The sequence below is a fragment of the Rhinolophus sinicus genome, chromosome 2 (genome assembly GCF_057876585.1).
Source record: "Rhinolophus sinicus isolate RSI-liver-muscle chromosome 2, RSI-T2T, whole genome shotgun sequence".
Lineage (NCBI taxonomy): Eukaryota > Metazoa > Chordata > Mammalia > Chiroptera > Rhinolophidae > Rhinolophus > Rhinolophus sinicus.
This window is the reverse complement of record NC_142502.1, coordinates 137,130,569-137,145,903: the sequence shown is the minus strand read 5'-3', so window position 1 is coordinate 137,145,903 and position 15,335 is coordinate 137,130,569. Positions and strand designations below refer to the sequence as shown.

At 54.4% G+C, this 15,335-nt stretch overlaps 2 protein-coding genes and 1 long non-coding RNA gene across 5 annotated transcripts; 1 reads left to right on the top strand and 2 right to left on the bottom strand.

Annotated features, from left to right (window-relative positions):
- Positions 1-1,428: 1,428 nt before the first annotated feature.
- LBX2 (ladybird homeobox 2) lies at positions 1,429-6,594 on the bottom strand. Its single transcript, XM_019750272.3, has 2 exons — positions 4,331-6,594; positions 1,429-3,315 (listed from the first exon to the last, which is right to left on the bottom strand). The coding sequence occupies exons 1-2, from the start codon at positions 4,533-4,535 to the stop codon at positions 2,936-2,938; spliced, it is 585 nt and encodes a 194-aa protein (XP_019605831.2). The 5' UTR covers positions 4,536-6,594; the 3' UTR covers positions 1,429-2,935.
- A 3,618-nt stretch (positions 6,595-10,212) lies between these two features.
- PCGF1 (polycomb group ring finger 1) lies at positions 10,213-12,916 on the bottom strand. Of its 3 annotated transcripts, none has more exons than XM_019750265.3 (9): positions 12,763-12,916; positions 12,228-12,333; positions 11,916-12,068; positions 11,340-11,411; positions 11,109-11,214; positions 10,897-10,930; positions 10,713-10,799; positions 10,464-10,544; positions 10,213-10,360 (listed from the first exon to the last, which is right to left on the bottom strand). In XM_019750265.3, exons 1-9 carry the CDS (start codon positions 12,853-12,855, stop codon positions 10,313-10,315), a joined length of 780 nt encoding a protein of 259 aa, XP_019605824.3. In that variant the 5' UTR covers positions 12,856-12,916; the 3' UTR covers positions 10,213-10,312. The 3 variants fall into 3 exon arrangements, with proteins under 3 accessions (XP_019605824.3, XP_019605821.3, XP_088652205.1); XM_019750262.3 differs by lacking the exon at positions 12,763-12,916 and adding an exon at positions 12,487-12,742; XM_088796079.1 differs by lacking the exons at positions 10,213-10,360; positions 12,763-12,916 and adding an exon at positions 12,487-12,744 and having other exon boundaries at positions 10,367-10,544.
- On the top strand, positions 12,821-14,289 carry LOC141571569 (uncharacterized). Its single transcript, XR_012496407.2, has 2 exons — positions 12,821-12,957; positions 14,138-14,289. It is a non-coding gene; the product is annotated as an uncharacterized LOC141571569 (long non-coding RNA).
- The last annotated feature ends 1,046 nt before the right edge of the window (positions 14,290-15,335 follow it).

Below are 15,335 nucleotides of genomic sequence, written 5' to 3'. Positions count from 1 at the left end.
TCTGTCCTACATATTCATGATTCTCGTGGTGGAAAGACAGTAGTGTGAGTAAATTGCTTATGTCACAAAATAGAGAGTTCCTGGGACTGTGGTTCTCAAAGTGTGGAACCTGGACCAGCAGCATCAGCGTCACCTGGGAACTTGTTACAAATGCAAATTCCCACCCTAGACCTTCTAAATCGGAATCTGCGGGGGGGGGGGGGGGGGGACAGAAACTTGTGTTTCAGTAGACCTCCAGGTGATTCTAATGCACTGCTCTGGGACCTAGCCGAGGAGACACCCATCTAGAGACCATTTTGATGGGATATGTTTGAGTTTTGTTTATTCAAAGCTTGATTACAAGAGGTGGCAGCATTGGGCTAGAATTTAGGAAGCCTCAAGTGGAAGGGGATTATGGCTCAGAGCCAATTAACTTGACTGGCCCCTCCCTAAGTATAGAATTATTTGCCCTGGAAATTCTTTGCTCATGCCTGGTTGGGGAGAAGTAGTTTGTTTAAGGGGTGATTATATTACAGTGACTCCCTCAGAGGCTGGCCCATCTGGCCTTCTAGTTCTGGGGGACCTCTCTGCTTTGGAGACTCCACTAGGGCTCCTGGCCCCTCAGAGAATCACTGCCCACCATTACTGTGTAGTATCTTTGCTTTCAGGCTGAGCTGGCTCCTTGCTCTTCCAGCCTTTCAGAAATGTCCCCTCCCCAGTACCTCTTAGCCTGTCCTAGACTTGAATCTTCTCCAAGAGGCACAGGACTCCCGATATCTGACCCCCACACTCACACTGCTAACTGGTAGGGTACTGACCCAGCAGCCTGAGGTCTGAGTTCCAGGGCTGGAATGCAGGGTGACAAACTATCCTGGTTTTCCTGGGACTGAGGGATCCTGAGGTGTGGGCCTTTCAGTGCTAAAACGAACAGCCCTGGGCAAACAGGAATGAGTTGGTCACCCTAATCTAAAGGTTCCAGAGAGGCAGCCTTTAGAAGGGGATGAAGAATAAGCAAGAGGCCCTGAACATGAAGCAGGGGAGGTATGTATGTGTGTTGTGTATGTGGATTGAAGGGCGACACAGGTACAAATATGTTTTGTACGTAATGGCTGACGGAGTCTTAGCTTTACACTACTAGTCATTGTCTGTTTCTGTCCATGATGCTATTCTTCCAGTTGCCCAGGTTTGCAAGGACATCACTAACTCCTGTAATTTTTGGTCACTGGGGGAATCATACTGATTCTTCTTTCCTGACAGCCTCTCTCCTCCGCCCCCTCCGAGTCTGGTCCTGAATTCTCTCTGCTCTTACCTTTTACAGTGGCCAGAAATACACTACTCCCTCAGTCTCTGGTTCACCCTGTACATGCAGCCAGATTAGCAGGCCCTAAACATTGGTGTCATGCCTCTTCTCTAAATCCTCCAAGGATCATGCTCCATGCTCTGGCTACAGTACGATGCCTGAATTCCTACCGTTGGCCCTTCCTCTCTCCTCTCTCTGTAAACCCTTCTCTTTCAGTTAGGCCCAGTCACAGTTATAAGGACAGAGCCAAAAGTGTAAGTGGCCAAAAGCATGAGCCACTGAGACAGACAAACAAGCTGGTGAGTCCTGGCCCCACCACTTAGAAGCTTCATGACATGACCAAGTTTCTTGGGCTTCTGTGATTCAGTCTCCTTATCCTTAAAGTGAAATTAAAGCCTCATTATTTCATGTGGTTATTGTGAAGACTAATCCATGCAAGGCACTTGGAACTGTTCAATGAGTGGTAGCTGTTGTCTGAAAATGTCAGGTTCCCTTCTGCCTTCCAGCCCTGTTCACCCTCCCTGAAATACCCTCTCCTGGGACCACCTGCAACTGAGAACCTAGCTGAGCCCCCTTGAACCCTGGGTGGATTATTCCCAGAGCATCCTTGAGAGTGGGACTGCAACACCTGGGTAGACACATGGGAAGGTCTGAGGAGGGTGGAGGGACTGACGGAGCCGGGAGAAGCAGAAAAGAAGCCTAAGTATAGTCTGCAGATCCGCCGGGAAGACCAGGCATGGGGGAGGGCCTGCAGCTACCAAGCGCTCCTCTTACCTCTCCATCGCACTACAGGATGATTAATCACCAGTGGAATAAATTAATGTCAAATGGCCACCAGCCAAGGTAGGCTGGGGGTCTCCATCCTCCAAAGCCGCTACTCCAAGCTCCGCCTTCGGGGGCAGGGCCAGGCCATCCCACTCTCCGGCCACCGCCAGGGTCCCGGGGGAACATTTTCCACCCAATTGTGGGGCGGCGGTACCAGCAGTACAGGTGTGCTCTCTTTCCCAGGGGCATCACTATGTGTCTCAGCGTAGGGTTCTTTCAGCAGGGGAGGGGTGAAAGGTCGGAACCCCATCAACAAATGACCTCAGGGTGAGGAAAGAGGAAAGTGTCAGGTACAACGCCCTCACGCTGGGGCCGGTATAGAGGTTAGGAGCAAGGTCTCCGACGCGGCAGCCGATCAGAGGCGCGGGGGAGTCCTGCGACCCAGGCGGCTAGCAGGGGAGGGGTCGCCGGAAGTTACCACAGTTCTATCCCCGTCCCCTTAGCCCCGAGTCTCTGAAGGTTGGCTGGATTCCTGGGTCCAAATGTTGACGTAGGAGTTTTTTCTTTGTAAACAGGTCATAATTTTATCACCTACCTTATAGGGTTGCTATGAGGGTTAAAGGAAACCGCGTTTAAAGCGCTCCGCACAGTGCCAAGCGCGGAATCTTCGCAATAATCAGTAGATTTTGCTCTCATTCTCCCGGCGCGGGATTGAGGCGTGGTGCGACGGAGTCTGAACTTTATTCTCAACAACTGGGAAAGGGGAGCTTCTGGACTGTGAGCCGGAAGAGGCCGGAGCCGGCACCCTCCCTCCACCCGGCTACCCGGTCTGCGCGCCGAGCGCGGAGGCGAGGTGTCCAGGGCTCCAAAGCCCAGACGGCGGCTTTTCAGTCAATTGTCCACCTGTATCTCCTCTTCTGACAGGTGGACCCGGGCGTCAGGCGGTGTGGGGCCGAGGCCCGGGGCGCCGTCGGGCAGCGCGAGACCGCCCTGGGCTTCGCGGGACAGCGCCCGCAGCGAGGCCACGTCCGCGCGCATCTCCTCCACGTCCCTCTTGAGCTTGGCGCGCCGGTTCTGGAACCACGTGACGACCTGCGCGTTGGCCAGGCCGAGCCTCGCTGCCAGCCGGTCTCGCTCGGATGGCGCCAGGTACTTCTGGAAGACGAAGCGCCGCTCCAGCTCCAGCACCTGCTGCGCGGTGAACGCTGTGCGTGACTTTCGCCGTCTGCGGCCAGCCTGGCCGGAGCCCAGAGCGCCTGGGGCCACGTGGCCTGCGGGGGCGGGGGGGGGGGGATAGGGCAGGGTCAGTCTCCCGATTTCGTGAATCCGGCTTCGGCCTGGGAGGAAAAGCTGGGTGGGGTCAGGCCATGGTGAGGGTGAGGGGACCGGAGCCAGACAGTGGTCCCTTACCAAACTGCACGAGGGGTCAGGCCGAGGAGGGAGTGGGACACAAAGTGGAACCCGCCACTGGGGTACGGGAGGCAGGCAGCAGGCTGAGGGCATCTTGGGGTAGGAGTGGGAGGAGGTGGGACAGACCAGAGGAGGCCTGGTGTGGGATCAGACTGTGTGGGGCGGGGCCTTTGAGGCCTCTATTAGGCCGGCTTGCATGTTGGGGCCGGCACCAGAGGTGGGGGGCCAACCGTGGTCCACGTAGGGGCAGCCCACCCTGCATGGTCCATAACAGGACCCGGATCTGGCCCTTCTTTAGATTGGTGGGTCGCGTCGGGCACTCTCGGCTTACTCTTTCTTAGTGACACAGGCGCCCCCTCCACAAGCCCAAGAGGGAGGTAGTGGGGGTACAAAGCGCAAGGAAGGACAGAGTCCGGAGTCCCGGGGTCCTTGCCGCTCCAAGGACCTGAAGCTCCTTGCGCCTTCTCCAGAAGAGAGGGGTTTGCGGAAGAGCGTGTTTATCCGGAGAGATTCGAGCCTTGCCTCCCAGCATTTTATGCGCGGCCCTAGCCCTAGCTCATTCGTTTACAGCCTCCTGCTCTGGCCTTTTGTTTCCTTTTCTCCGGCCTTTCTGTCACGATTGCCCCGCCTACAGCGAACGGCCCACCGGGTCGCTCAGTTCTCGATAGCCGGCCCTTCCCCGCAGCTCTGGCAGCGGAGCCTGGGAACTAATGGAGGGGAAGCGAGGAGCGGGAGATGCAAGTCTCGGCACGTGGGCTGAGGGCAGGGAGCGGATTAGGGTGGCAGCCAGGGTGAACGACGGTGGAGACCGACAACCTGGAGGACAGGGATGGGGAGAAGGCCAAGTCACAGTGCGTGACCTGGCCGGCGCTCTACCTTCAGAGGGCTGCGGCGCATGCCGGTCAAGTCCGCGGAAAGCGTTACTCGTCAGCTCCTCCAACGCGCACAGCGGCGGCGTGGGACCTGGGCTCCACTCTGGAAGCTGCGACGCAGGGGGTCCTCGGGGAACCATGTGTGGGCCTAGGATGTCTGCGATGCTGAATGGTGTCCGGGCTGTCCGGGGCTCGGGTCCCGAGCTCATGGCTGGCTGGGCTGTGGCGTCCCGCCACCCGCTGCCCTGGTCTCCGCAGCTGCCTGGGCCCCGGCATGCTGCTCCCTATCTGGGCCCCCGCCTCGGACCCGCCCCCCGCGCTGGGCTCGAGCCCCGTGTGCCCCTCCTCCTGCGCCCCCACCTCCCAACCCGGGTCCGCGGTGGGTCTGGAGCTGGTAGATGTCCCTGCAGCGATATTTCTACCGGCTAAGGAGGCGCGGAGACGAGCCAGAGGAACAACCCACCAGACCCAGCCGCCGGGTCGTTCCGCGCAGCCGGGCGCGGGCCCAGTGCTCATTTCAGCGGGACCCTTCCTGGGCGGCCCCCAGATGCTGTGTGCCACACACTTCCCGCTTAGCTGCCGCTCAGGCTCATAAAATCGTCAGCAATAAAATTGTTTTCCCTGCCCCCAATGGCTGAGGATGTGCAAAATTCCAAGGAGGGGGATCAGAGCTGACTGCTAGGATTCCCGATCCCACCTAGGAAGGACCTCAGTCTCCTGATCCGGTCCCCTCGTCCCCTCCCCACCCCTGCGGAAAACTCTTTAAAGAGGTGGTGGCAACTGGAAGTTATTGGCGCGGCGTGGGGTGCTGGGAGGACTCAAGACTTGGAAGGACCGGTCCAGCGGAGCGACTGCAACGGGTATAATGGGTTTGCATTGGGGGAAGCACGCGCAGGTGAGAGTGAACTCCAGCGGGTTCTCCCGCTGGACCCAAGACTGTCCTAGCGGCTCAGAGGTACTAAGGATGTTAAAACACAAAGAGAAGCGCGGTAGACCTGGACCGCAGGAAAGAGGACACAAAACCCGGAGCCAGGGCTACTGCCCAGGAGGGGTCTTTGCCAGTGAAGACCGACCTCCACGGAGGGCCTTCTGTTACACTGTTCTGTCAGTCTATCAGTTGATCTTCGTCTCCTTACTGAGCTTCTGTAGTTACAGTAGGGGTTCCCTAGTCTGGGGAGGCCCAGAAACCCAAGCAGGAACACTCGTGGGAGGGGCCACCGGCCATTGCCCTAAGGAAGAGTGATTTGAAGGGCAGATTTCATGGACCCAACAGGATTCAGAGACAGAAACTTCTGCCAACCCAGGGACAAACTCTGAGGCCTGGGATATTCATACCTATTTTATCTTTGTCCTGTGTGTCTTTCTTCTCTCCCACAACTAATCTAGTCCTGTGCTTATACTGGGGTGAGCACCCCACAGCGCCCCTTTGTACTAATTACAGCAGCTCTGGGACAGCACAGCTCCACCAGTGGAAGCCCAACAAGGTAAGGCCTTTGTTCATTAATTACACCCCAAATAGCTAGGGAACCCACAGCCCAGAGACAGAGAAGCCCCACCACTCCTGAGGAACTCACCACTCCAGAACTCTGAACTCGCTGTGACGGTTTCTTCTAGTTTTTTCAAACAGTGCCATTAAGAACCGGTGGTCTCTCCTGGACTGTCCCTTCTGTCACCTTCTCTTAGACCTCTGCACGTCCCAGCATTTGTGCTGTGATCTTCTGTGTCCACCTGTACATTCCCTGGGGCAAGTGGAGCCCGCAGTTGGGGTTCCCCAAACAGGGCTTGGGAGATCCAAGGCACCTGGGCTAAAGACTCCTTAACACGGACAGGAAGACACTTTGATAATGGGTGTCTGGGAACCTCATACTGAGGTACTGACCTGGCCCACCCAACAAAGGTGGAGAAGCACAGGGTCATCTCGGTAATGGCTCCCACCAATGACCATCCTATTCCCCAGAAGCACCCCCTCACATAGTCCCCTTATGGCAGATTGAACAATTTGGCTCAATGGGCCACCGCTAGGTCAGAGAACAGAGTCAGAAAGCTGAGATGCCTCAGAACCTTGTTAATTGGTCATTAACGGTGGGGGCAGAGGAGGGCCGGGAGAGATACTCAGCTAGAGGCCTCAGCCCTCTGAATGATCTGGTGGTTTCACTTAAATCTGCAATTAAAGAGGGTCCCAGGAGGCTGCAGAAACTGCCTAGCTCACATCCTAGGCCTGTCACCAAACAGACACCACTACTTTCACTCATGCATCCTCTATGTAGCTTTTATGTCATCTCCTCTGCTCTCAATTACTAGTGTCTGTGTGGGGTGTGGGGCTCTCCTGAAGGGCCTTTGCCTTCCTCCACTTCCATCTCTCCAGCCTACCTTCTCCCCCCTGCAGCTGGGCTCAGGTAATGGGGTTGCACAATGGAGTCAGGCGATCCCCAGATGTGAGTTGGGGGGAGGAGAGGGAAGGAGAGACACGTAATGGGAGGAGGCTGCTGACAGTAAAGCCCAAGTAAGGTCTCCCAGGCGTCCAGGGACTTATCCAGATGATTGTGGGGCCAAGGGAGGGGACTTTTCCCAGCGAAGCCTCTGGAACCTGAGCTGGGGAGAAACCGGATCCCTGGAGGGGGTGGGAGGAGGGTGAGTGATTAATGAGGAAGATTAAGAGATTAAACCTGGGTTCTGGGCTTGGGAGGATTTCAGCTGTCTCATAGGTTTTCTTCCACCCCAGCTCAGGAGCCCCGAGTCTCCAGTGCTGTGTGATGCACGCCTCTTCCTCCCTGAACCGTGGTCCAACGCTTCTCCGTCTTAGCCCTTCCCAGAACAATTCAGACATACACGTAATCATTCATCACTGCCTACCCTCCACCTCTCAGAGGGTTTTCTCCCAGCATTCCCAAGCAATCCCTCGTGTCCCTGATTCCCCTCATTGTCCCTTTCAGACATCTTTGGGTCCTCCACTCCCTCCACTTGTAGAGACCCCCACATTCCAACTTTCACTCCCTCTTAACATTGCTTTCTCACATCTTCCCTCATTACTTTTTCAGATTTTCATTTCCTCATCCCTCCACCTTATCTCACACCTTATTCCCTTTCCTTGTCGCCGCATTTTCTCCCTCATTCCCTGAGACACCACCTCTCACCCACCCTGCGCACCTCAGTCTCTCATCTGGCAGTTTCCTCTATCCAGGCCACCCCAGATCGACCCATCTTCTTGGCTTGGTAAGGAGATCTGCTCAATAAACATTTAGTCAAAAAATAAAAAATAAAAAAACAAACAGTCTCTGGATTTCCGCTGAATTCTGCGAGTGTAAGAGGGTTGGGATTGGGGATCCTCAGAACAACAGCCTCTGGGTGGTGCGCAGAAGACAGTCTCAGAGATGTGCTTGCCACCCCCCCCCACCCCCCCCACCCCCGCTAAAATCCGTTAACCATGGGAAATAGGAGTTTAGGAAGGAAACCCCAGGTGGAGGAGTCTGAGGTGGGGCATCTGCACACTTCTGGGATTGTTTTCTTTCAGAAAATGTTACTTCAGAGTGAACTGATTCTGATACTGATATTTCAGTTTTGTTACTTCTAGGGCCTCCAGTCTGTGCGTTCTTTCTGGCCCTTTTCACTGGTTCACAAAGAGCTCTGCTCAACTGCCACCAGCTGGGGGTGTGCGGGCTGGGATGGGGAGCAGCAGAATACTCAGACCCCCCCCATTTATATGCAGCCTGATACCCACTGTCCCAGGGAAGTCCCTCGTCTCTATTTCCTCACTCCCTCCACCCCTCAGCCCTAGGAGAGACAGGCCAGGCTGAGGAACCTGTCCCCTCTATGCCAAAGGCCAGGGCAAATCTCGGTGCCACCTCCCCCATGTGAGTGTGGATAGCAGAAGTAGCTAGGTGAGAAAGGGCGGCAGGGGCACGGGCAAGCGTGTCCCTGCAGGTGAGGACTGATGCTTACGCTTGGAAGTGCCCAGAGGTCAAGGGTGCCGGGCGGAGGGCGAGTTGAGCGAGTGCTGCATCAAGCCCAAGAGAACCATGGGATTGATTTGCCCGCCCTGGAGTAGATCGAGACCCACCCGAGTGACCCTGAGGAATAGGGCCTGCGTAGGGGCGGGCCAGACAGGGGGATAATGGGCTCATAGATCCAGGGAAAGCAGGGCGGAGCCAGCAGCTGGCCTGTATCAGCCACCTTGGGGAGTTGCACCACAGCTGCCGCCGCCACCACCGCTGACAGACAAAAGGAAGGCTTGGCTGAGCTGGGGGCAAGGCGGGGCAGCTGCTCCACCCCAGATCGGGGCCTGAGCGCCTTTGACTGCTCCTTGGCCACAAGCCCTGTGTTGTCAAAGGCCTTATCCCCAAATCTTGGGGCCTCGGGCAGCCTATCTTCTGGCTGGGCCTTCTTGACGCCCAGCGGACAGCCCCAATTCCTGCAGTTGTTTGGGCCAGAAAAGTCCTCAGGGGTGTTTGTAATCTCTTTCCCCCTAGCCCACACCTCTCCCTCTGAATCACTCCTCAGAAACACCCTTTCACTTTCACAAGCAAACTGCCTAGAGAACAGCCTGACTGCAGCGTGCTCTGGTGGGCCCCAGAATCCCCAGAGCTTCAATTTGGGGAGAGTGGGGAACTCTGGATAGATAGAATTAATCCAAAACCTTGAGGTATACGCTGGTGTACAGGTGGTGGAAGAAGCCGATTCTGACTGAGGAAAGGTTTCCTGGAGGAGGTGACACAGGCCTTCAAGGACAGCTGAGTATGGGGGGGTGGGGCAGGGAGGCATTAGGGACATGAGGCCCAAAACATGGACAGTTTTGAAACATGGCAAGTTTTCAGACTCTTGGAGATCGTGTATTTACCCACACGAGTGGCAATTTGGTGTCCCCACCCTGGTCTGTTGCCTGCTCAGCACACTTGAGGGGGTGGCCTTCACTATACCCCTCCCCCAAGTCCTCTGCCACCCAATCTTCATCCTCTTCATCCGTGGAAGCTTGGTGCCTTCAGCCCTCACCAGCTATGCACAAGGATTCCCTTGGTTTCATGGAGTCAGACCTCAGCTAGCAGGAGATTTAGGCTTTAAACTTGGGTTCCGGCAACACTTCTGCAGGCTGTTCCTCCCGCTTGTCCCTGCCCCTTTGTTGCCTAGATTCGGTCTCTAGCTTCCCTCTGTTACTGTCCCAGTTGGGAAAGTTTCTGGCTTCCCCCACTTAGAGGACTGCAGAATAGGGACACTGGCTGGGTTTATTTTCAGAGCCTAGCGCTCATGGCTGCGCTCATACAGACAAGGAATGTTTGCTGAATTACTCAGTGGAGGGCCAGCCTTCCTGCTTCCCTCTTGTTCCTTGGAGCTGCTTTTGCTCTCCTGGGCACTGGCTTCCTCTCCTCCTCAACTACCCTCTCTTCTTTCCCCGACCTGACTTCACCTAGTGCAGGTATTTGAAGGCCAAGTGAATCTTGTATAGACAGCCAGGTCTCCAACTCTGACTATCCCCATGTGTGTCCTGTGACCCTCCCCCCCCACCCCGCCTTTTTAGACTCCTCCCATAGTGCAGTTCTTTGGATTTTTCTTTAAATCTTCAGTCCTGCAATGGTCACTAATCAACCCAAGCCCCACTCTCTCTCACCTCTCTTGAATTAGGACACCTCCACTCAGGCCTGCGTCGTATGTTATAACATGCAAGGACAGTGAGAGCTCACCTCTAGAAAAACTTCCCTTCAAAAAAAGCTGATGTGGGTGGCCTGGCTTCACTTAGCTCATCTTCTGAGTTTTACATGTGGAGGGTCCTCTACCCCTCTCCTTTAGTCATTCACTGAGGAGCTGCCTTCTTGATGGCACTCAGAGGATTTCTGAGGGAAGCAGTACACAAGGAAAAGCATGAATGTGTGGTAGGACATAAAGGAAGAAAAAAGATGCTTTTTTAAAGTTTTTATTTCAAAAAATAAAGCTGCAGTTAATTTCACATAAATATCTGGGGAGGGAAGGGGAGAGGGATGGGGCAGGGACTTGGCCCCTACCTCCTCTTCTCTTTCACACTGTATTGTAAAAGCAAAGGGGATGGCTAAGGAGACAACAAGGGGAAAACGTAGTCAGTGGCAGCATTCTTACCCAAAAGGCCCCCTCAGCCCACCACCACCCTGGGGACTGCCTTGGCCCTGGTTCACCTTGCCGAACCAGCGGGACAGCCATATCTGCTTCATGGTCATATGATCAGGGAGAACTTCATTGTCAAAAAGGAGTTGTACCTAGTAGGGAAATGAGGGCACAGTTTTAGGAACTCTCCTCTCCCGCTAGTTGTGCAGGACACAGCTCCCTGGTCCAAGGTCAAGAACTAACCTGGTCTACTCTAGACTGTGACCCTCCCTTTATAGCCCCTTCCCTCTCCCCAAAAAACCTTCTGTGGAAATACTTACATGCTGGGGATTTAGCATCAAACGATGACATAAGACCCTCCGGAGATGGCGAACCTCAGCTCTAACAGAACATCGGACATATTTGTTCTGGGGGTAGAGGAGAGGAAAGAGAACAAAGTGTGTGAAGGAAGTGCCCTGCGGAGGTAAGTATCCTTAGAGAGGCTCTCCCCTCATCCTCGCTCACCTGCAGGATGCTTTTACTCTTGTCTTTGCCAGAACTGGAGGGAAACAGACACAAGTTAGGGAGCCCTATCTTTCCCCTGCGCCCCATCCAGAGCCATGATATATTCTCTTCAAGGGAATAGACACTCCCTCTGATCGCCCTCTTCCAGAGCCCCTCCCTGGCTCTGAATCTTTGACACTGTCATTTCAGATAGCCCAGGCCCTGCCCCTCACCTCAGCCGCTCTAGGCATAGGCTCAGCTGCTCATCATATCGATAGTAATGGGCTTTAGAGTGGTCAAAGCTGCTGAAGGGAAGGCCGAGGTTGCTCAGGGCTGGCTCTGAGAAAGACAGAGTAGTAACTAGGGTGGCACAGGTTCCATACTCATTTTCCCCCAGAGAGCAAAACTGGGCAGGAGGAATGCTCTGGGGCTTTACCTTCCCCTCCTGCTGCCAAGGGACATACCTTCCCCACTAGGCTGGGTGACTCGGTCCAACCCTCGGGACTGGTAGAATTCTCGAATCCGCTTCTCTTCACCTAGAAGAGAGTGGAGTATAGGATGTAAATATTAGCTCTCCCTCATTCTTTTTTTCCCCCTCCTTCCACCTCCTCCTCCACTCTGGTTCAAGTGTTTCTCAGTGTAGTTGTGTAGCACACAGCTCCCTGGCCCATGCTGGTATTATGAGCCTTGTGCTCCCCTGGGCTGAGGTTGATCGCCGGCCGCTGGTGGGCCACTTACAGTAGCCTGTGGCAGCTCACGCTAACCTCTGGCTGCTCCAGGGCAGCCCAACTCCAGGGAGAGCCGTTGCTCACAATCTTAGCTGTAGAGGGTGCAACTCACTGGCCCAGGTGGAAATCGAACGGGTGACCTCGGTGTTAGGAGGAGGGGGCTCCGACCACCTGAGCCACCAGGCAGGCCGCCTCCCTCACTTTTTGTCAACTTCTTTAACTACACGATTCCCACCAAAGCCCTGGTCACCTCAAGCTGCCACCCAGCATGAGTCCTCAAGAGACCCCCTCATAGTCAGGTTGGTCACTTACTGTCTTGCAAGCCAGGCACTAGCTTGTATACGATGTCCTGCATGACCCGGTCCAGTTTGAGGTTGAGCAGTGGCTGTGTCTCATGGATCTTGATGTTGCACATGGGGCAATACTTGCTGGTTTGGAGGTACTTCACAATACAACTCTTGCAGACTGCGCAGGAAAAGAAAAGCAGACTCTCAGGCTCTTTGGGAATCGGGTTCTTGGACTGGATAGGGTGCCTGTGTGGTTGGGACAGACAGCCCAAAGGCTGACAGCCAGCCTGGTGAGGACGAGGGCCTGGAAGAACCAGCCAGAGTCCAGGACACTCACAAGTATGAAGACACTCTGTGATGGTGGTAGCATCCACGAAGTAGCCAGCGCACAGGCAGCAGACAATGTGCTCATTCAGGTCTTTGATCTTTACTCGGACCTCCTCCTGTGGACACACCCTTTAGTTACCGATCACTCTCCCCAACCCCAACCCTTGAGCCTTCCCCAGCTTGGGAGTCGCCTCTTTCGTCAGACTCCACGGCCAAACCCCACACCCTGCGTGGTCAGCCGAGTATTAGCGCCTGGGGGCTGACACTACCCCTATGCCCAGCAGAGGGCTCCGCGCACAGCGGGGGTTCGTTTCACGTGGACTCGCCGGACCTTCCTTTCCCCGGGGAGACTGCACGACGTGGGCGGCACAATGCGCAGGCGTCCTAGCCCTGAATTTGGCAGCTGGACCGCAATCGCGCAGGCGCATTAGGGCCCCTGTCTCTGCGCAGGCGCACTGGGCACCCGGCCAGCCACAGCCTGTCCACTATGCTGCCCCAGTTCGCACCGCTAGCCGACCACGGCAGTAACCCTGCCGCCCCTGCACCTCGTTCCGTAGCGGATCCATCTTGTATACTGACTGGAGCTGGTTCCGAAGCCTCATCGCGATCGCAATCTGGCCCCCCTGAGGAGACGCCATCTTAAAGGCTGATCCCAGCCTGCCACTTCCGGTGCCGCCTGCGGGGCGGGACTTGTCGCCCAGCAACGAGGGCTCAGGTCTTTTCGGATTCGCTGACCCTCTGTAAGGCCCCGCCCACGTCCCTTTCTCCCCGTGTGCTCACCTGAGCCCCACTGGCCCCTCCCCCTCCTCAATCCTTAATTAGGGAGTGGGGGGCCGTGGGGAGGGGTCCTGTCTCTTTGACTTCCTGTAGTAATCATCACAATAGACCCTACCGTGTCTCGGGACTAACTTTTGGAGCCTGCAAAAGACTTCCCCCTCCCACCGCTAAAGACCCGGGGGGTCTTCGCCCGCCGAAGCCCGGGGTCATCCAACTCCTGTGACAGCAACCCCGCTAAAGAAGCCCCTCTGGGGCCCTCTCTTCGTAATATCTCCCTCGTCAGCCGACGCGTCCGCATTACGGAGCTTCATCCCGATGGCGGGCCTTTCCCCGGCTCCACAGCGGGAGTTTCTCGGGCTTTGCGGAGTCTTGGGGAGGGTGGCGGGGAGGGAGGGACCCCTAGGGACTTGGTTGTGATCTTACATCGCCCCCCTCCATCCTCCCCCTGCCGCCGGGGATGGGGGGGCAGGCCCTGGTTAATGATGATGATTCAATCATCGGCGCCTGCGGAGGCCTGGGACAGACTAATGCAGAGCAGATGCGAAGGAGGAGGGGAGGACGACTAGGACACTACAGCACACGGACACGCTGAGGCAGCGAGCCCCTGCAGTAGCATAAGCCCAGCCTCGTATTTGGGGAGGACGCAGGAGCTCCGAAAGCTTGTACACACTGTCTCAGTATTTACAGTGGGATTAAAAAACAAGGATAAATTTACAGTGAAGTGTTAATACCAAGTGCAATTGGAGATTCAAAAAGGGAGAGATCCCAGTGGAGACCCCGAAAGGCTTTCCGAAGAAAGTGGGACTTTGTGTGGACACCATTTAGAGTGTGTGCGTACCGTAGGTGGGGACGGGGGAAATAAGATGTGTGGTGGAAATAGACAAGAACGGCAGACTGGAGGGGAGTGACCGGAGAGGGAGAGGAAGGAGGCCAAGGTGTGGATTCGAGAGTATTGGTATTAGAAGCAGGGCCTTATGGATTTGGGACTTTTAGACTGCGAGCAAAAGGGAGCTAGCAGACTTGAATGGAGGGAGTTACCCTATGAAAGAAACATTTTTGTTCATTTATCTTCAGAGTGAATTGGAGTGCATAAGCAGCAAGAAGTTATGAGATTAGTGATTTTTTAACTACTTCTCACTACAGCCACTGCTTACCTCCCTGGGCCAAGATGCCATCATGTCTCCTCTGGATGAGTACAGTGGTTTCTTGCCAGCTTTTCTTCTACAATTGCCCATGTTCAACACGGCAGCACAGAGTGATTCTGGTAAAAAATGAATAAAAAAGGATACAAGAAAGTTTTTCGAGTTGATGGATATCTTTATTGATTGTGTTGATCGTTTCACTGGTGTATACATATGTCAAACTTATCAAATTGTACATTTTGAATATATGCAGTTTAGTGTATGTCAGTTTTACCTTAAGAATGTTGTTAAAAATAAAATTTTCAGGTGTGTTAACTTTGCTGTTTAAAATTTCCAGTAGCTTCCCTTTGCAATCAGAATAAAAGGCAAGGTCCTTACAATGGTCTTCAAGGCCTTGCATGATCTCTCACAGTCATTCAGTGTCTCCAGCCACCCTTGACCCCTCACTGTTTGTTCCACAGATATACCAGGATATATACTCCCACTGTGTCCCAAATTTGAAATGCTCAGATATCCAAATGGCTCCTTTCTTCCTTTAGGTCTTTACTCGAAGAGGCCTTCAGTGATCATTCTAGATAGATCATAACTCCCTACCCTTACACCACTTCTCCCCTTTCCCCGCTTTATTTTCTTTCTTAGCATTTAATATTATTTAATATAGTGTGTACTTTTCTTGTTTTACACCTGCCCTCCTCCATGAAAATGTAAGCTCAGTGGCAGGGAATTTTTGTTGTGTTTACACAGCTCTCTCTCCAGTACTAGGTGCAGAGTAGGTGTTTAATCAAAATTTTGGGGGTGAACAAATGAATGAATGTAGGTGGTGGTGATGATGGACTAGAATAGGCTTTTATCAGTAGAAATGGAGCTGTATATGAAACATTTCGAAGGAAAGCATAATAGGAGGAAGTGAATGAGCTTGGGAGGGGAGCCTCTTCTCCAGCCTGGTGGCTGCAGCAAAGGCAGGTGGAGCTGGCCAGAAGGCTAGAACGGTGGGGCTGGGGCACAAATGTAAGAACGGGATAGTGGTCCCAGAGTTTTCTGGGTGGATGTAATAGATGGGACTATTGGAGTGGATGAAACCTGAGCATATGTAGAGAGAGAAAGCTGAAGCCTGAGCTCTGAAGAAGGCTCAGTTTTCAGTGGAAGAAGAAAAATCAGTGGAGGAAAAAAACCATAAGCAGTGACTATGAAAGCCCAAA